Genomic DNA, 18,634 nt, shown 5'->3' on the forward strand with positions numbered 1-18,634 from the left:
TTCTTATATTATTTTATTTTGGATAAGAAATAACTATTTACATAACAAATAAAGACAAGATAACATGTTTATATAACAAATATTAAAAAAAATTTAACTAATTCACATGATTTTTGAGGGGAAAATCATCATGCGGATTAACTACTTGAAAAGATAACGGGAGACTATCAAATAGAAGATCCATTTCAGGTTTTGAAAGTGTTTCAAGCTTATTAAGTTGGGATTTCAGTAAATTAACAATTTCTGAGTTGTTGAGTTGAGAATATAACTCTATAAATAAAAATATATCTTGTTTCCTGTATATATATTCATTTGCAACAATATCATTCAATCTCAGAATATCATCTTCATTTAGAACATTATCACCAGCAATTTGTAATGATGTCAATACTAAATCAGATAAAAATTGATGGTTTCCTAAAATAGATGCCTCAGAAACAGTTCTAAAAATTATTTGAGAATTATTTCCGTGGCAATGTTGAAGAATACACCAGCAAAGCATATCCGCAGCTGCGTTATAGTGAAAAAAGTTCTTTGATGTGGTAAAAACATCAAGACTACATGAAATCAATTCATCAACGTTAATTGATGAACAAAATGCAGCAGGCTCAATCAATATTAGCTGCATAAACGCTTCAAGATATAAATCAATGTAGTTTTGAGCCTCATTATTGTCTTTTAAGTTTGCAAAAATTATTTGAGCGATTTGTGGCGAAATTGGTGAAAGGTTCATAATAACAACAATACACATTCTTATGAATTTCTTATAAAAGCCACAGTTTTGCAAGTTAACGAAAATTTCAACTATTTTTTCGTCTTCAATTGGAATTTTAGAGATATAAAGAAGTTCAATAATTGAATTAGCTCTTTTTCTGATTAAATCCTCAAGATCTTCATCAGTATCTTCTTCTTCAGCAAAAGATTTCAAATCAATTTCAATTGATTCGAAAAGAACATTGAGAATATCAGAAGCAACAGGGAGAACACTTGATCTTAAGTGCTGTGCAGTGTTACAAAGTGCTTTTGATGAGTATTTTGATATTATAGAGTTAGTTAATTCGACTAAAATCGGAATAACATCAGCAGGAAGTTCAATTGATCTGATACTAAGTGCAGAACATAGTTTGCACGCCATACACAAGATTACATCATATTCATTCATTGAAAATAATTCCATAACTAAAGAATTGGAAATTTCAGATAATTCTGAATCAGAAAAGCAGTCTATACATTTAATTAGTAAATATATTGATGTTGAAATCTCAATTGGCTCCTCAGCAGCATTTAAAGCTGAAATTATGTAATCTTTTAAAATTTCTTGATCAAAATTGAGATTTTCTGAGTACAAATTTGCAACAAACCTTTGATTTGCTTCAGATGATGGTAGTGACATCAAATATTCGAAGAATTGACTATTTATTGAACATAATTTGTAAGCAAGTGTATAAGAGAACTTTAAATCACCACTTGTAGAATACACGCATGCAAAAAATGATAAAGGAGCTTCATTAAATGATTCAATTGTCATTTGCATCAAATTACCACTCAAAACAATTCGATCAAATGTTTCAATAGTCTGTGGTAAGTAATTTGAGAAACTTTTAATAGAAAAAATTAGTGTTTCCATTAATTGAAAAATCCCTGTTTCAAAGGTCTGCGGAATCACGGAAAGAAGCTTCGAAACAAACTCATATTTAACATTTTCACTTTCATCATCGAGTGAATAGAACTTAATGAATCTAGCATTGAGTTTGAAGCAATAAGATAATAATTTCCAACCATTTGCAATTAAATTAGGATTTTGATAGAACAAATCAATTATATATGATACAACTTCAAGTGTTTTCCCTATAAAACATCCATTAAACGGATAATGTCGCTTGATTCCTGTATTTATTATTTTAAAAACTAGTCGATATATTTCAAAATTAATATTATTGATTTCTACTGGCTGAGATAGATCTAAGAGATTTAAAGATTTGGAACAAAATATGCTAAAATAATCTATTTCTAACTGGATAAAAATTTCATCTGAAAAGGCGCATAATAATAGAGACAAGCAGCCAGAAATTTCACTCCTATCAATTTGTTCTATATTTTCTAATAAATTGATGATATATTTAAAATATATCTTATTAAAATCATAATTTTGTATGATTTGAATGAGTAAATCAATAATCTGAGTATTGTATGATCCAAATATAGCTGTAAATAGCTTACTATAAATGAATTCCAAAACCGAATCATCAATTTCTGAATTGTGTAATGAAATCCATATCTTAATGCATCTGGAGCAGCATATAATTACCGAATTTTCTACGTTTTCTGATAAAATTTGTATTAACGAAGAAATCGAATTGATATCTTGAAGTTTTTCAGAGAGAACCTCGAAAGATCTACTTGATGACAAAGATTGTTCATTGATAGAATCTCTAATTAACGTTTCAATCTCAGAAAAATTATCCATTGATTGGAGATCCAATTCTCTTGTCTACTCAACTCAGAAATGAAACAATTATGTTAAATAATATACTATATTCGAGCAAAATTGTGCATTCATACACTAACTTGTTTTCATAAGTAAGTAATTTAAAATATTATTATTTTTTATGTGTTATAGTGAAAAATCTTTGGTTTTTAGCAGAATAGAGATGTTTAACAAAACAGTTTAAATAAATAAAAATAACAAAATAAAGATATAAAAAACAATAAATCTACAAAACAGAAATAAAATCATCATATATTGGAGCAAGCAAAGTATTATCAACTAAACTTCGTGGAAATTCAGAAAAGAACTTCTTAACTTCTTTTCTTCCGACATTATTCGGTGGCAAACCAGAATAAAGACTACGAATTGCAGGAAGTAATGCATATAAATATGCTGATGACCATTTTGCGTTCTTAAAGACATCTACTAAAAAATTTCCAATTAATTCTTCTTCATCAGGGACTTTTATCTTCATTGTTGCAATAGAAGCCATAAACAAGAAAGTGGAGGTGAAGATAAACGAATTTGATGGAGAAATTCTTAATAATGATTGAAATGCCGATTTATCGAAAACTGTTAAATTTGGAGAGTTCTGGAGATAGAACTGTAAATATGTTATCAGATTTATCCGCGAACTCATTAATATTGACGTACTTACAAGCTCATTTAACGTTTCAATCGGCAAAACAATCCGAACTTTCAAGAATTTGGTCATAATTGTTGGAGAATTGTATTGGCTGACTAAAGGTAAAGCATCGCGAGATTTAAATAACCTCAACTTCAATAATAAAATGAAATCTGAATCTTCAGGAGAAGGATCGATTGGATCCTTTGACATAAGTACAGGGAATATGTCTGACTTTTCGGATCCGACTGGCTCAAATGGAATGTTTTTCAGGAATTTTTCTTTTTGAAGCCAGAAATTACATTCGTCAAGGTCTCCACTAAGAGCAATCAATCTTTTGTAGGGAACTGAGAACATTGGATTCTTTCGAAGCAGTTTCATGCAATTTAGTCTGATAATATTCGGAGATTTCGATTTATCAACAGGGACGAACAAAGAAACGGCATTAATGACTTCATCTGTTGTCATTTTTGAGTAATCTGGTGATTTTGGTTTTTGGTATTTATATCCTTCCAAAAATCTTTTGAGCCAGCAGACTTCTCCTGTATATTCCGGAGCATCCATGTTATGTTGCTTCAGTATTTCTCGAAATCTGATCTGAATTCGATAGGGTAAATTAGTTTTCAATTTTTCCGAAATTTCTTGGAAAATTTCTTCTCCAATCTTAGGACAGTTGCTTTCGAAGAGTAATGATAACTGATTCTCCTTATCCAAAACGTATTTCATCAATTTGGGGGTGTATTTCAAAATTATTCTCGTCGTACTCGGGTCATCAGTGATTAAATCATCCGAAAACTTGTTTAGATTGTCTGGATATGTCCTATGCATGAGAATTGTCTGGTCAAAGAAAGCTGTTGCCAAAATTTTGATCGCAGTTTCGTTTGTGAACTTCATAATCTTTATTATTGTATCGCAACACTTCTGTATTGGTCCAGAGAGTTGGTTATTCAAATGATAACTCAAATGGGCTAGCAAACTTTGCAAAGTGAAAATTGGCGAAATTTGGAGACATTTCGGAAGAATTTCCCATAGAAAAGCGATGTTTTCTATGAGATTTGTTGGTATTTTTTGGATAATTTTGAGAGCAGGAACAACAAGAGGTAAAGAATCAGCTAATTTGTATAATGGATTGAAAACAAGGTCAGAAGAGATAACCGTGTTGTATTTCGCAGATAATCTGAATATTTTCTCAATAGAAGGATTCGATTTAAATGATGGATCTAATTCTGGATAAAATCCACTGCTTAAAATAGCAACAGCAAAGGATCCGATGTAAGAAACCATGTTGTTACTCAAGAACGGTATGATTGAAGCGAAAAACATCATAATTGTCTGTAAAAATGACAAACTAAAAGAATATGAGTCCAAATTCTCGTAAATTGCGTAAAAAACAGGAATTATGTAGTCAGGATGTACCTTAAAGTTCAAGAAATTTGTTAAAATTGGGAGATCATTTAAAATACTTGTTTCATTAAAAAAATCTATGTTATATGTAATAGTTTTGATGAATTTGTGGGTTAATTCATTCACAGGAATGAATATACTCGTAATTGCGTTGATTAATTCTTTAGAAATCCTTGGCAATTTGTTGACAAATTTGAAATAATTGAAAAGCTCTATTTTATGAGCAATTGCGATAGATAGAGGTATGTCTGATATTATTTTGAGTAGTCTTATGTTGATATCTGGACTAGAATTCCTTGAATTTACACATTGAACAAAAACCCACGAAGGAAGGTACTGAACCATTTGAAAAACAGAGTTCAGCTCATCTATTGTTAGAGAAAGAATAGAATGATGGTATTCTCCCGTCAAAAGTGGTAAATTTGAAGTAAATTCTGTAATAATAGCATTCCAAAGCCAGTGAGGCACAGAAATGCTTTGTAAAGTAAATTTCGGATTTTTTATGGCTTCAACTATTAAATTTAGAAAAGATGCGGATGGAATCGATTCTGAACTGAATTTTGGTATTTTGGAGAGATCTCCGTAGCTTGCGTAGTTCGCCCAACACTCAACAGCTAATGAATTCAAGTTTGGCTCTGTAAATATCGGTAATATATCGAATGGTTCGGCTTTTTTATTTCGAATGTAATAAGCAATGACGACTAATGATTCCTCTATCAATGAAAACTTGTTGTCTTTGTTTTTTACGATGTTAAAGCATTCTTTTATGACTTTTTCGTGAAAATTATTGAAAGTTTCATCGCAAACTAACGATGGGCATGAGAATATGACAGATGCAAGCATGGAGATGAATTTTTCCTCGAATTTGTGAGAATTTAAATGAGACCACAGAAATGGGGATAATAAAGCAGAATCTGACGCAATTAGAAAGCCAATAAGCTTAGCACATTGAGGGTTATTAGGTAGTAAGGTCATATATCCATCAACTATCTGTGGTTTGCAGGGAAGAATAATTCCTCCGCCTGCAGCTAAGAATTTCACAAAATTTTGTAAAAATATGTTATCAGTAGATATGAAATGCTTTTTGAAATTGATGTATGATGTATATATCGTTATAAGTCGAGATTCAATTGGCAAAAATTGAAAAATAAACGAAAGTGTTGCAATAAATGTCATAGATATTGTGGGATCAAAATCATGCGTTGACATTTGATCTATTAGTTCGTAAAATGCGCTTTCTGCGTCTTCAACAGCTAAAAATTGTAAATAATATCCCAATCGAGAGCGTGAATTCATTATAGCGGATGTGTCGGAGTTTTTGTCCGAAATACATGCAAATGCATCTCGGACTTGACCAACAATCGCGTTGTATTGACTGCTTGACAAATCGAAATAAAAAAAAATTATACGATTATTTTTCTCTCAAATTGAAAAATCTTTGTAAAACAATTCTCCGGCAGATCAAAGTGTTTTCGGAAGACAATTCCGGATAGTATTGATGGCACCAGATTTACCATTTTTCCTATAATATTATAGTTGAAATTTTGAAATTGTAAAGAAGATTCTTTCAAATATGAGAGACATCTGCATAAACGAATTACAGACATATTCTCTCGATCATTGCTGGCCAAGCAACCATGTTACACTAGAGCAGAGTTCTTCTGAGGCTTCTCATCAAATGAGAGATTTCGAAAAAAACTCTTCCTTATTTGATTAATCACAGAATCCTAGGTTCTTTAGGAACCACAAAAGAGTATTAAGAGTACTTTAGGGCAATGTCATTACGAAATCTCTCATTCAACTGGAAACTTCATAATGAGCATTGCCAATTTCGAGTGAACATTCTCCATTTTTGTGTGTGGCATTATATTTGTCTTTGTGTCGATAATTCAAAAAAAAAAGTCGACATTAACTTGAAATATTTATTAATTTTGAGATCATTAATATAATTATATCTTTTTTGAATTAAAAACCTTTGTATTAGGAATTGTGAACTATTCAAAATCGAAATTATTAATTATCGCTTTTTGTTTATTTATTAATATTTTAATAGGAAGAAAATTTGAAAGTTTTTTTGAATATGATTGAATTTTCTGAAAACATTGAATTCTCTCAACTTGTTCATTATGAAAGATGATCAATTCTATAATACGTGTGAGCTCATATATATAGATAGAAATGATATGGCATCACCATCAGATGAATGTTATACCAAATACTATTAAATAGACTTTCAGAACTTGAAAATGCAAGAAAGTTTGATTGGACGGAATTTTATAACAGTACTGTTAAAGTTGAAAAGACGCAAATCAGATCAGCATTTTCAGATACAACCAGTTCTAACAGTTATTACATATTTATATGTTTTTTTAAAGGGTGTAAAGATAATGGTGCAATATACATTAAAAGATCTCACAATATCTGCACTCTACTTGAGGATTCTATTTTTAATAATTGTAGCTCTACATCAAATGGAGGATCAGTTTTTTATGATTGCAGAGAAGGAGGACAATTTGTTCAACAAAGAACATGTTGTTGTAAATCAATCGCGCTGGATTCCATAGCATTTATGCAATGGATTAAACCATCATTTTCTTCCAAAAACTATGCTTTTGATATTTCTGTTTCTAATTGCGGAGTTAATGAAACATTTGGAAAGAAAACATTTGGTTTTACATGGGGCGAACTTCTTGTTTCCAGAATCAATAGCACATTCAATAAATGCAATCAAATGTCATCAATAAAAAATACTCTTTCAGGAAGTTCAGGCACATGCAATTTCTCAACATTCAGAGAAAACAATCAAACTGGGACTATATCACTTGGATTCAATTGGTATCGTGGATTAACTCAATATATAGAAACTATTTCATATTGTAATGTTATTGGAAATAAATGCGGAACTGGTAGTTACCAAGTTCTGTTCCTTTCCGATTACACAACTAATGTTGATAACTGTATATTTGTAAATAACACTGCAAAGTATATGTTTTCGGAATATTATGGATTTCATAATTTGACTATATCAGATTCATATGTTGAATCAACGCCAGAATTAAATGGATGTGGAACTGTTACATTTACTAATTTAAAACAAAATTATAACTTTAATGAATTTTCCCAATTATTCACAGATAAATGTTTCATAGATCCAAAAGAAATCTCAAATAATTTATCTTATCTTTCTAAATATGCAAAAACTTATTTGCAGGAATATATTTTCATTAAAAAATAATTTCATTATTTATTGACCTTTTTGCTAACAAAGAATAGATAATATCCATTTTTATAAACATTTGATCTAATATGATATTCCTTTAGCATTGTTTGTTGAATGAGAATATTAAAATCATCAGCTATCCTGTGTGTTAAATTCAATTGAGTTTGAATATTCTAACCACAACTAATAGGTAATATAGAATGCACACATATCTAATCGAATTGTTAGTAATTGATTGAAATGAAATTTTGATATGTGCAAATTAGTGAATCAACCAGTAATATATTTTCAAAATTTGTTCTAGTAAATCATTGGGGTCTAATTCTTCTGTTAATTTATCAATTTTGAAATTTCTCGTAATGAAACATGTGATTTCAGACATATGTTGTACGAGGGAAGTTACTTTATTTGTTGTGGTCATTCTCTTTTTATATGTTTCACTATGATTACATTGTAAATTTGTAAACGGTTTCCAAGAAATTTACATCAATAAAAGAATGGTAGAGACTCTTACTGCTGACCAAATTCAGGAATTCCGCCAGGCCTTCGATATCATCGACAGAAACGGTGATGGAGTTATCACTGTTGATGATCTTGCCGCTGTTATGAGGGCAATCGGCCAATCCCCAACAGCTAACGAATTACAAGACATGATCAGAGAAGTTGATGCTGATGGAAACGACACAATCGACTTCACTGAGTTCCTTGCTTTAATGTCTCGCCAAATGAGACAGTCTGATATCGAAGACGAGCTCAGAGAAGCATTCAGAGTTTTCGATCGCGATACTGACGGCTTTATTACACCAAACGAGCTCAGATCTCTCTTGATCAGCTTGGGCCTTGACTCATCTGCTGAAGTTGTTCGCAGAATGATCAATGAAGCTGATAAGAATAGAGATGGAAAGATTGATTATGCCGAATTTCGTGCTCTTGCCCTCGGAAAGTAAAAATTGTTCTCATCTTTATTTAATTACAAAACTTAAAACTACAAAAATTCAATATTACATTTCAGTTTAGTTCAAAACTAAAAATCAGCTTATGTCTTTGAGTACTTAGTATTAAAATCATACGAATTGTTTATTTACCAAGTAGTTTTGAGTATTATTATCGGATATATTTTATTTTTTCTTATTTTGTTTCTTCTTAAGGAGTTCTGAAATTTTCGAAAGGTTACTTTCGATTCTTTCAAGGGAATCCTCTGTTTTCTGGGAGCTTTTATCGAGCATTTCGATTTCTTGATCTAATATGTGTCTTTGTTCAGTAAATAAGTCGTTAATATGATGGTAAACATTATTTGCTGTCTGAGTTACATTTTGATCTTCAACCACAATGTTTTCAAATGGGTAATACTTGAAGCTTTCGAAAGGTTCGAAATCTATGCTCTTTTGAGCGAAAGTTCGATTGGAAAAATTGCAAATTCTAGTGGCTTTGTTTGTAATATCCTTACCCCCTTGATCTGGCTCTACAAATAAGCTCCTGTCTTCGACGCCATTATGCTGTGACATTTCTAATTAAATCCATTCACGAGCATCAAATTATTTACAATAATCGTCGCATCATAAATTTCCAGATAATAGTTCTACTATGCATTGCATGCCATATTCAATCTATTTTTTCATTTTCATTCCATAAAATTTTGAGAATAATTTTAAAATTTTTAAAATTGATATTTATAAAGCATTTTATAAATAAATATAATTATTTCCCACAATATAAATCTTTTTGCATTGAAATATATAAAATAGATGTTAATTTAGAAATTTCAGATCTTTTTTGATAAGAAAAACATATTATTTGATGGTATTAATAAAAAATCTAGATAGTTATGTTTATTTTCCAACTCTAGCTGTTACAAAAAAAAAATAATAATAAATTATTATTTGTTTCTTTTCTAAAGGAAGAATTCATTATTTTCTTTTTCATCATCTTTAGCTTCTTCCTCTTCCACTTCTTCTTCCTCTTCTTCATCAACCTCTTCCTCTTCTTCTACCTCATATTCAGCACCAGAATCAGATCCGACGAAGAATTCATTCAATGTCTGTTTCCTTTCATCATTTGACTCTTCTTCATCGTCATCGTCATCGTCTCCGAAGGCAGATTTCGGTTTTCTGACAGAATCAACAGGAAGTTGTTCAACAGGTGCCCAATCAGGTACAGGCTCGTAACCAGGGATTTCGTGGTTGAACAGGTTAGATAATGTTCCCAATGCGAAGTTGTTTTGTTCCTCACTTTGCGCCCAAACAGGAATTTGTCGTGGTTGGAACATAATTTCAGGTAATTTCGCTTTGAGCTTCTCTGTTTTTGTGCTTGTGATGCTGAACAGGAATCCCGCTCTGTCCCTGATATCAAATTCGACATCGTTTTGACCCATCTTCAAAATAAATTCAGGAATCTTGGAATCTGTTCCAGAAACAATGACTTTCGCAGCTAATGCCAAGCTTTGGAGTCTGACATCTGGATGCTGCTCATTGTATGTCTTTGCAATCACTCTAAGAAGCTGTGGACCAAATTCTGGATGAGAAACGTGACAATCTCCAACGATAGACAAAATTGCGGCCTTTGCTTGTGGATCTTTGAGTGTTGTGAACTTGCGGGCCAATGACCTGATTGCGCTCTTCTCATCGCTTGACATCGTGTTCCTTCTGAGGATGTGTGCGATCGATAAAATGCAATCTGTCAAGATTTTGCCGTCAAGTTGGCCAATTAACTGTAGTAAGTGGTTCAATGCTGGTACTGCGATGTTGTCGTTGGTCATGGCTATCTTGCCGATCGTTTTAACTGCATCGGAAGCGAAATCTAGATTTGTACTTCCGGAATACGTAGAAAGTTGCTCGAGAACTTGTTTTGCGTTGGCTGGGAGAACAAGACATGACAAAAGCTTGAGCTTGAGGCTCTTGACTTCTGGTAAATCCGTTCTTCTGACGTAGAAATGATTAATATGAGGAATAAAGATATGCTTGTACTTGGAAGAGACGGTAAGAATGAAATTGATTGCAATTTTGGCTGTAATTTGTGAATCGTAAATAAGCCTAACGAGTGGTCTTGCGACAGATGAAATCATTGATGCGGGAGCGCAATAGTAAATGAGAGCTGCAGCTGCAAGAACGACAGCGGAGTTCTGGGACATAAGTAATTTCTTTGCCGTATGTAGTAATAATGATAAATCTGGAGATATATTTTCTGTCTGTTCTGATTCGTCCCAGAAAGCAGCGTTTGACTCATCCTCTGGGACTTCAGTTGGGTTCTTGAAGCAATAACGAGAATAGACTGTTAAAGATCTTAAAGAGTAAACTTGGCCCCATTCGTCCATTTTTTCCATATTGTGGCACATCCATCTGAACTTTGAGTGAAGAAGCTCAATAGCGTCAGGGCAGAGTGTCCAATATGCAGCAATTGCACCGGAAAATGAAATTGGACTATCATCGTTCAAAAGTCGCTCAAGAATTGGTAAATATTGCTCTGTTTCTGTTTCATCCTCTGATAATTCGGCTGCTTTGATAATTGCATAAGCAGCTACTTTCTTAACATAAGGATTTGTATCTCCAGCAACTTGAACAATGGCATCTCTTATTGTTGGAAGAATTTCACGCGAACGGATTGTAGACAAGACTTTTAATGCAAGAGCTCTTACTATTGGATCGGAATCTTGTAACGATTTTTGGAATGTATTGATAGATAATACGATGAAATCGATAGCTTCGTCAGAGTAATGATTTAAAAAGATATATGCAAGCTGGCGGCTCAAATAATCATTTGAAGCTATTTCTTGAATGACTAAAGGAGCAAAATGAGAAACATCTTGACCTTTAGAAATCAAAACAATCAACATTTTCATTGCACTTGTGTGGTCGGCTGCATTTGGTGAAGCAAATAAAGATTCAACCGCAGAAATCGAATCTTCTTCTGGAACTTCTTTGACTGGTTCTGGAATATACTCAACAGGTTCGTTTTTGACCTCAGGAGTGAATCCACTCGAACCATACGAACCTAAATTCGACATTCGAATTTGAAGGCGTGAAAATAAAAAGTGCTTTGAAAATATATTAAATTGATGCAATGTTATGTGTTAAATATAAAAATCATAAAATGAAGACGTGTTATAAATTTGACACTTATCTGATTTATCGTTGTTTTGGATAGACTGTAGTTCAATCTTGATAAAATAATCATCAGTGTATTGTACACTAGCATTTTAATTCAATTATTATCTGCATCTCACAATTTTATGTTGCTTAAAAAAAGAAGATTAAAATTTGTGTCTGCTGCTATATCTAGATGGGAATTATTATGCGTTCAATGTACTCTAACTTTTTAGTTGCCACGAGAAAAAAAAATGCTAAAAAAAGTAAAACTAGCATTTTAAAAAGATCGTAAACAAGAATAATCTTTTATATACATGGCACGGCGGGCACAAAAAGTGACAAAATAGAATACCTATGGTGGCAAGACAAAGGAAACATTTTTGTAAGGCAAACATTATATCAAATACCTTTACTTTGTAATAAGAAATATAATTATCACGAAATTACAAATAAATATTGTTTAATATAATTAATAGCAAAATTGTTTTTTATTATTTCCCTTAAGACCTTACTTATTAAGTATACGTATAACAAGCTTGTACTGCATGTATTAGTTAATAGAACAAAAGAAAATGAGCTCAAATGAAAAAAAATTTCATGCTATTTTGGAAATATGCATATTCGAAGTATGAGAGTTGTAAACACTGAGAATTTTAAGCTTTGGTTGATGATAGTCTTTAATTTTTCTTGAAGTAGTAAATTATTTGATATGAAAATTTAATGGCCAGCATAATCAATCGTGCGTTTCGTTTCTTGATTGAGAAACAATGATTGTGTGCTAATGAATTATTGCGTCTGACAGGTTATGATTATGGATACCTGAAATTAAGCTTTTATGGGAAACATCACCGAGCGCCATTTGGCGCCCCTAATGCTGTTTATATCGGTATGATTAAGGAGCTTTCTTATGCACTTTCATCACTTGAACTTGAACGCTACAAGATATATGCCCCCCTCCCAATGGGAGGTGGGAGCAAAAATTGAAATGTTTACATTGATTTTTGAATACTTTACAAGCACCCCTCCCAGTGGGCGCGGGCGCAAGTGATCGGGTCAAAAAAAATCATAAAAATATTCAAAATTGCGATTTTAATAGATGTTTAAGAAGTAAATTTATTAATAACGATATTTCATAGTACAAAATGTGTTCAATCTCTTTGTAAATCATTCAAAAAAATCAAAAGAATTTCCAAAATTCAATTTTTTTAGTAAAATTTAAAATATAAGAAAGTATCGCCGCTGGCACCAAAAAAGTAGCGCCCATCGTGCCATGTATAAATCTTTTACTTTTTGCACTATGGTCTTGTGAAATTTCGAACACTTCTGAAATCAGCTATTGTAAAGTACACAATCCAGTTTTTCTTTAAATTCATGGGCAACTTATTCAGCTCGTTAGGACAGCTTCCTGCGGTCTATATTGACCTTAAGAATGCTACCCCAACCAATGATGTTGAAAGAAAAATAGTAGAAGACTTTCAAGAAAAAGTTTTAAATCCGGGTAAGAATTTATACGACAAGTTTGCTAATTACAAAGACGGTCAAGAATTTGTTAAGATAGCTATGAGGGATACATCTCAAGCAAACAAAGATGCAGCATGGAACGCAATTTTACCAAACGTTTATACTCAGATGGATGGATACTATTTCTCCAGCACTATTGCAACAGAATTTGTCAATGTCATGAGTTCAGTTTTAGAAATTGCTGGTGCTGCAAAGGTTGATTTCTTCACACAATATCCGGCCTTAACAAAGTGTTTTGCAGACTGTTTTGATGTATGCTTGAAATTCGATCAGATCCCTATAAAGAATCCTTTCCTCCTTAATGACCTTGCCTATTTCAGAAGAAACTGCAGAGAACACAATCATGACGGCAGCTTTGATAATTTGCTTACTGATTCAAACTTTTCAACAGTTTTCTGGGGCTCTAGAATGCCCTTCACAATGAAGGTCGTTTCCGAAGTCCAAGATAAATATAAATCAAATGCTACACAGTATGCCAATGTAATTAATCTTATTGGCTTAGTTGCAGACTGCTGCACTTCTATCTGCACAAAATCTGATAATCCTTCACAAGAAATTTGCATAATCGCTCTCCGCTGCTTAACAGCAGCCATTATCATTTACGATTCGCTCAATCCACTTGGAGCTTTCCACCACGAAGTTAGATACCACTATCGTGAAGCTGTTGATTTATTGTTAAATTACACTCCAAAACAACAGGATTTGATTGATATTGTCAAGTATTGCACTACATCGCTGAGCAAGCCAACAACAGATTCAAAGATCAAGGCTTTACTCGCTTAATTTATTTTTATATTTTCTTTATATTTTTTTTCGTTGTCTTGGAATGAAACCGTAGAGATACTAATAAACGGCTATTATTTAATTTTCTATACACAATTCTCTAGTTTTTTAAATTCCGATTATAAAATTTTTTATTTGCCAAATGATTCTTCATTTCTTAATAACATAAATAGATCAATTCCTTCTTGTCGTATCTTGTAATACGCAGAGAATCAATATCTTTTCAAGAAATTAATTTCGACAACAAAAATTAGACCTAAATATATTAAAAATAAACTTAATTTGGATGATTATATGTTCAGTAAATATAAAAGCTTCGTCACATTGTTATTCGAATCAAATTTGCTCTTTTGATGATTTCAAAATTGAGTAGGGGTAATTTTAGCTAAAAGTGACACGCCTGTAAAAAATGACACACCCGTGAAGGGTGTGATTTCGATCAGTTTAGAATTTAAAATTTTTTATGGAACTGTTGCGAGTTTCATAAAGAATTTAAGGAATATAAGCAAAGATTTGAATCAAAATCTTAGACCTAAGCCGCTCGATTCGCTCGCGGCATCCGCGAATTACAGATCAGCAAAGATTTGAATCAAAATCTTCGAACTAAGCCGATCGCTTCGCTCGCGGCTTTCTTTATTATTTTAAATTTGCATATTTCCATCAAAAGTTCATAAGGTAAAAAATTTCGTTTATTTTTACTAAGAAAAAAAAGGTTTTTGATAATAAATTTATTTTATTTCGAAAAAGTAGCAATAATCGTAAAAGGGTATTGATAGGCTTGCTAAAGTAACTAATTTTAGCTGTCAAATACTTTTGTATTTTGAAGTAAATTAGTATAAATTTGTTTTTACTTTTATTTCGAAAAAGTAGCAATAGTCGTAAAAGGGTATTGATAGGCTTGCTAAAGTAACTAATTTTAGCTGTCAAATACTTTTGTATTTTGAAGTAAATTAGTATAAATTTGATATTATTTTAACTCCCTTTGAAAACCTCAATTTTCCATACAGAGGGAACGGAAATAGCATCCAATATTCCCTGAGAATGGTTGCGCATTCTCAGTTCCCTCTATATTTCGAACGAAGCTCTCATCGGTCTTTTTTTTAATACTAAACGTTTTTTTTTCTGTCACTTTTAGCTAAAATTTGGGTTTGCCATAAAATTTCGGAAATGCCAAATGAAAATCAATTTTATAAATTTTTATTGGAGCATGATTTCTTGTAAGTGTTCTAATAAAACAAAGCTTACAATAACTCATAACATATAATTTCCTGCGCAAGGCATCTTAGTATCAAGGCCTAATATCAAAAGATAAAAAATTAGTAATCAAATTTCAGATTTTTTAATCATTATATTGGCCGATATTGGATATATAAGGTATCTCATTGAAGATAATGCTATTTATGGCTAAAATATGCTATGTCAAATGTCAATTCAGCAAAAAATTAAAACAATAATGATTTTACTCACTCCTCATTACCTCCATCAATAGCATTGGCGAAGTTTCAGATGTAAATTGAAATTTGAATCAGATTTACTCTTGAAATGTAATGAGTATTGGCATTTTTATTATCTTCTCAATTTTTTCCTTCTTTCAAAATGAAATTCCAAAATTATACGAAAACATGTCAGTAATCATATTATGAAAATATAAAAATTAAAATAAAATGACTGAAATTTGTTTACATTTATATTTTATCGGCTCTTTACATGATTTCATTTTTCACATGGGATTTAAGATTCCATCGCAGAATGACATTCAGAAAGTCTTTGACTTGATCAAAATCATTCTTCCTTTCCCAATTGTAATCTTTTCTATTGTTTGCTTCCTCAGGATGAACGAAGCAAAGAAATTATTCACTTTCCTTATAATTCTCGTCACAATTTACCACGTCATCAAGGTTTATGACACAATCAACGCAAACACACTTGTATCTGATCCACTTTACAAGCGCATTTGGTTATCATTCGATCTTCATTTCTTAGTTTTCGTTTTCGCAGTCAATATTTCAGGTCTTCGTCCAATATTATTCTTCCTTGACCTTATTATCGTCGAAACACTCATCTTCATTCGTGTTATTCGCAATCATCTTGCTCCACGCCTTGGCGAACTTAAGCAGGCCATTGTTGATGCATGTGATGCTTGCTTTAAGAACCAAATTGTTCAGAAACTTCGTGCTTTCTTCGAAATCGCTTTAATTCCATATTTCTTCTTTGCATCACTCTTCACACTCAGATCTGAAGTCTTCATCGCATTCCTCTTCTACCTTATTGGCTATGGTGCCTTCATGCTCGTCTTCGAATACTTCCACAAGTGGGCCTGGCACGAAATCCGTGAATATATCATCAAAGTTGTTGCCAAATTCATTCCAAACAATCAAGAAAAGGTTTCAAACATTCTTGATCAATTCAAAGTCGTTCCAGATTACGTCAGAAAAGTTTATCCAATTCCAGCCAATTTCGTTGACACACTCAAAGTCCACTTAGACTAAATTTGTTTGTGCCATACTTATTTATCTAAGATAGCTTATTTTAAACATTCTTTTTTAAAACAAAAATATTTTAAAAATATTGCATATAATTAAAGCGTTTTTTGATTGAGCAGATTATCTTTATTCTTCGTGAAAAAATTTCTATGAAATATAAACTTCTATGTTTAAATAAAACATCATCTTCATGAATAAATCTGAGATAATTATAGATCTTTGTTATTTTTCGTAGCCTTCAATTTTATATCCAGAATTTTGATTATTTATATAACATTTAATCTTCAATCCAATAATTTTTGTTAAAATAGAATCGATATATACTAATTGACTGCGTAGGAAAGCATACTATTATTTCTTGCATTAACATAGAATAATAGGGAACATTTCAATAGTTATCTCAGACTGTATACTAATAATTCAAAATAATTTCAGTCATATATAGGTTTTTTTAATGCTCATTCCTATTATAAACATAATAAAAAGGTAAATGCATAAAAACTAATATATTTTATAACTCTATATTTCAAACAATTTATTGAATCATCGGTGGAAATGCCGGAACTGGTTCTTTTGCTGGACTTGGATTTCCTACCAGAGGAATAGTTTCCATGTCCTTGAATTCATCAATATTCTTTGCAGGAGTGCTAATAATCTCTTGTTTGTTGTCAATCAAGGAAACATTGGCTTCGTCATGCATAATCATAGTTATATTCTTATACATTCTATAGTCAAACATGACAATATCGATTATTATGGTCCAAAAACAATAAAACCAGTATTCAAGGTTATTTCTAAGAAAACCAAGAATTGGAAGGACCAAAAGGGTAAAGTGTAAGACAGACCCCAAATTGTAAAGATCTTTGGCCGGTCTATGCAACATTGATATTAACATCAAGTATTCGCAGAGATATCCGAATTCCAAGCCCACACACACGAAGAAATATGGGTCTAGGAAAAACGAATATGTAATAAAGTCACAGAAAAGGGCTGTGAGAATGACAAATATTCCTGGAAACAAAGAAACAACAATTAGAGAGTAATCATTGGCAAAATCGGCTGTAATTATGACTGATATCAGGTTAACAACGATGTTTATAGAGAAAAGTCCGATTGATAGCCAAAAAACTAAATCAGTGTTGACTTTTTTGTAAAATTTGGGAATAAAGCAATTGATTATCTGTAATAGAGAGAAAATAGCAATTCCTTCGTCAATAAATGAAATTCGATGATACAAAAAAGATTTTTTGCAAAATTCTGCCCAAAAATTATTATAAATTCCGAATCCAACTGCAACAATCACGTATATATTAACTGATGTTACTCCAAAACGCATTGATTTATTGAATTTCATGATTTCTACTGTGGTTATGATGGAATCTGAAGCAACAATGATAAAATTAATATAAGCGTTATTAACTTTCAGTTCTTGAAACATTTTCTTTGTAGATTTCTGTGCAATTTGATATAATATTGTAGTTAATCCATTTATTAAACATATTACCGACTGAAGTAATGTAGATGGATTGAATACTAATAAGAATGGAATAAAAAACGATATCACATCTATTGCAAATGCAGTTCCTAAAATATAATGTGGATTAACTTTATCAAGGAAAAAATTGCAAATTTTTTGAGCAATTGGATCATAAAAATACCTCTCAAGATAGGAATGATTGTATCCATGCCTTTCATATGACCTCAATGCATGAATATCATTCTGATTGAGGTTAAAAAGCATAAATACAAATTCTGATTATTCCTAAAAAGGTGACAAATCCTAATTAAAATTTTACTGTAATTTAAGTAAATAATTGCAAAATGAATCATAAATTAACATGCTATTAGATTTTCTAAGCAAAATTACGTGTTTTAATGTAAAATTGAACAAAATAAGGATGGCTCACTTTGAAAATTGATTGACTAGCTCATATAATTTATGGATATTAATATTTTCATCTCAAACTGGAAATCAGTTCAATTTTAAAATTCATTAATCTAAAAGATTCATATTTTCGGGCCAAACAA

The 18,634-nt window shown here is 31.6% G+C and overlaps 9 protein-coding genes across 9 annotated transcripts, besides 4 other annotated features; 4 read left to right on the forward strand and 5 right to left on the reverse strand.

The window, feature by feature from the left end:
* Positions 1–30: 30 nt before the first annotated feature.
* Positions 31–2,488, reverse strand: TVAGG3_0319910 (armadillo (ARM) repeat-containing protein family; the record flags this gene model as incomplete). The annotated part of the gene is made up of 1 exon (XM_001325712.1): positions 98–1,528. One exon carries the CDS (start codon positions 1,526–1,528, stop codon positions 98–100), a length of 1,431 nt encoding a protein of 476 aa, XP_001325747.1.
* Positions 2,489–2,639: 151 nt separating this feature from the next.
* Positions 2,640–5,899, reverse strand: TVAGG3_0319920 (uncharacterized protein; the record flags this gene model as incomplete). Its single annotated transcript, XM_001325711.2, has 1 exon — positions 2,715–5,813. One exon carries the CDS (start codon positions 5,811–5,813, stop codon positions 2,715–2,717), a length of 3,099 nt encoding a protein of 1,032 aa, XP_001325746.1.
* A 205-nt stretch (positions 5,900–6,104) lies between these two features.
* Positions 6,105–6,234: a mobile genetic element.
* A 486-nt stretch (positions 6,235–6,720) lies between these two features.
* TVAGG3_0319940 (uncharacterized protein) lies at positions 6,721–7,752 on the forward strand (the record flags this gene model as incomplete). Its single annotated transcript, XM_001325710.1, has 1 exon — positions 6,721–7,752. The coding sequence occupies one exon, from the start codon at positions 6,721–6,723 to the stop codon at positions 7,750–7,752; it is 1,032 nt and encodes a 343-aa protein (XP_001325745.1).
* Positions 7,753–8,220: 468 nt separating this feature from the next.
* TVAGG3_0319950 (calcium-binding protein family) lies at positions 8,221–8,705 on the forward strand (the record flags this gene model as incomplete). The annotated part of the gene is made up of 1 exon (XM_001325709.2): positions 8,235–8,684. The coding sequence occupies one exon, from the start codon at positions 8,235–8,237 to the stop codon at positions 8,682–8,684; it is 450 nt and encodes a 149-aa protein (XP_001325744.1).
* Positions 8,706–8,855: 150 nt separating this feature from the next.
* Positions 8,856–9,242, reverse strand: TVAGG3_0319960 (uncharacterized protein; the record flags this gene model as incomplete). Its single annotated transcript, XM_001325708.1, has 1 exon — positions 8,856–9,242. The coding sequence occupies one exon, from the start codon at positions 9,240–9,242 to the stop codon at positions 8,856–8,858; it is 387 nt and encodes a 128-aa protein (XP_001325743.1).
* Positions 9,243–9,532: 290 nt separating this feature from the next.
* TVAGG3_0319970 (adaptor complex subunit beta family member family) lies at positions 9,533–11,747 on the reverse strand (the record flags this gene model as incomplete). Its single annotated transcript, XM_001325707.1, has 1 exon — positions 9,629–11,737. One exon carries the CDS (start codon positions 11,735–11,737, stop codon positions 9,629–9,631), a length of 2,109 nt encoding a protein of 702 aa, XP_001325742.1.
* Positions 11,748–13,164: 1,417 nt separating this feature from the next.
* On the forward strand, positions 13,165–14,241 carry TVAGG3_0319980 (positive regulation of memory T cell activation; the record flags this gene model as incomplete). Its single annotated transcript, XM_001325706.1, has 1 exon — positions 13,191–14,123. One exon carries the CDS (start codon positions 13,191–13,193, stop codon positions 14,121–14,123), a length of 933 nt encoding a protein of 310 aa, XP_001325741.1.
* Positions 14,242–14,490: 249 nt separating this feature from the next.
* Positions 14,491–14,520: a terminal%2Cinverted (terminal inverted repeat of MuDR-3_TvMULE3 transposon ID:TVAGG3_0319990).
* Positions 14,491–15,276: a mobile genetic element.
* Positions 15,247–15,276: a terminal%2Cinverted (terminal inverted repeat of MuDR-3_TvMULE3 transposon ID:TVAGG3_0319990).
* A 482-nt stretch (positions 15,277–15,758) lies between these two features.
* TVAGG3_0320000 (uncharacterized protein) lies at positions 15,759–16,612 on the forward strand (the record flags this gene model as incomplete). The annotated part of the gene is made up of 1 exon (XM_001325705.1): positions 15,848–16,612. One exon carries the CDS (start codon positions 15,848–15,850, stop codon positions 16,610–16,612), a length of 765 nt encoding a protein of 254 aa, XP_001325740.1.
* A 488-nt stretch (positions 16,613–17,100) lies between these two features.
* Positions 17,101–18,347, reverse strand: TVAGG3_0320010 (uncharacterized protein; the record flags this gene model as incomplete). The annotated part of the gene is made up of 1 exon (XM_001325704.1): positions 17,142–17,306. One exon carries the CDS (start codon positions 17,304–17,306, stop codon positions 17,142–17,144), a length of 165 nt encoding a protein of 54 aa, XP_001325739.1.
* Positions 18,348–18,634: the final 287 nt, after the last annotated feature.

The sequence above is a fragment of the Trichomonas vaginalis genome, chromosome V (genome assembly GCF_026262505.1).
Source record: "Trichomonas vaginalis G3 chromosome V, whole genome shotgun sequence".
Classification (NCBI taxonomy): Eukaryota; Parabasalia; order Trichomonadida; family Trichomonadidae; genus Trichomonas; species Trichomonas vaginalis.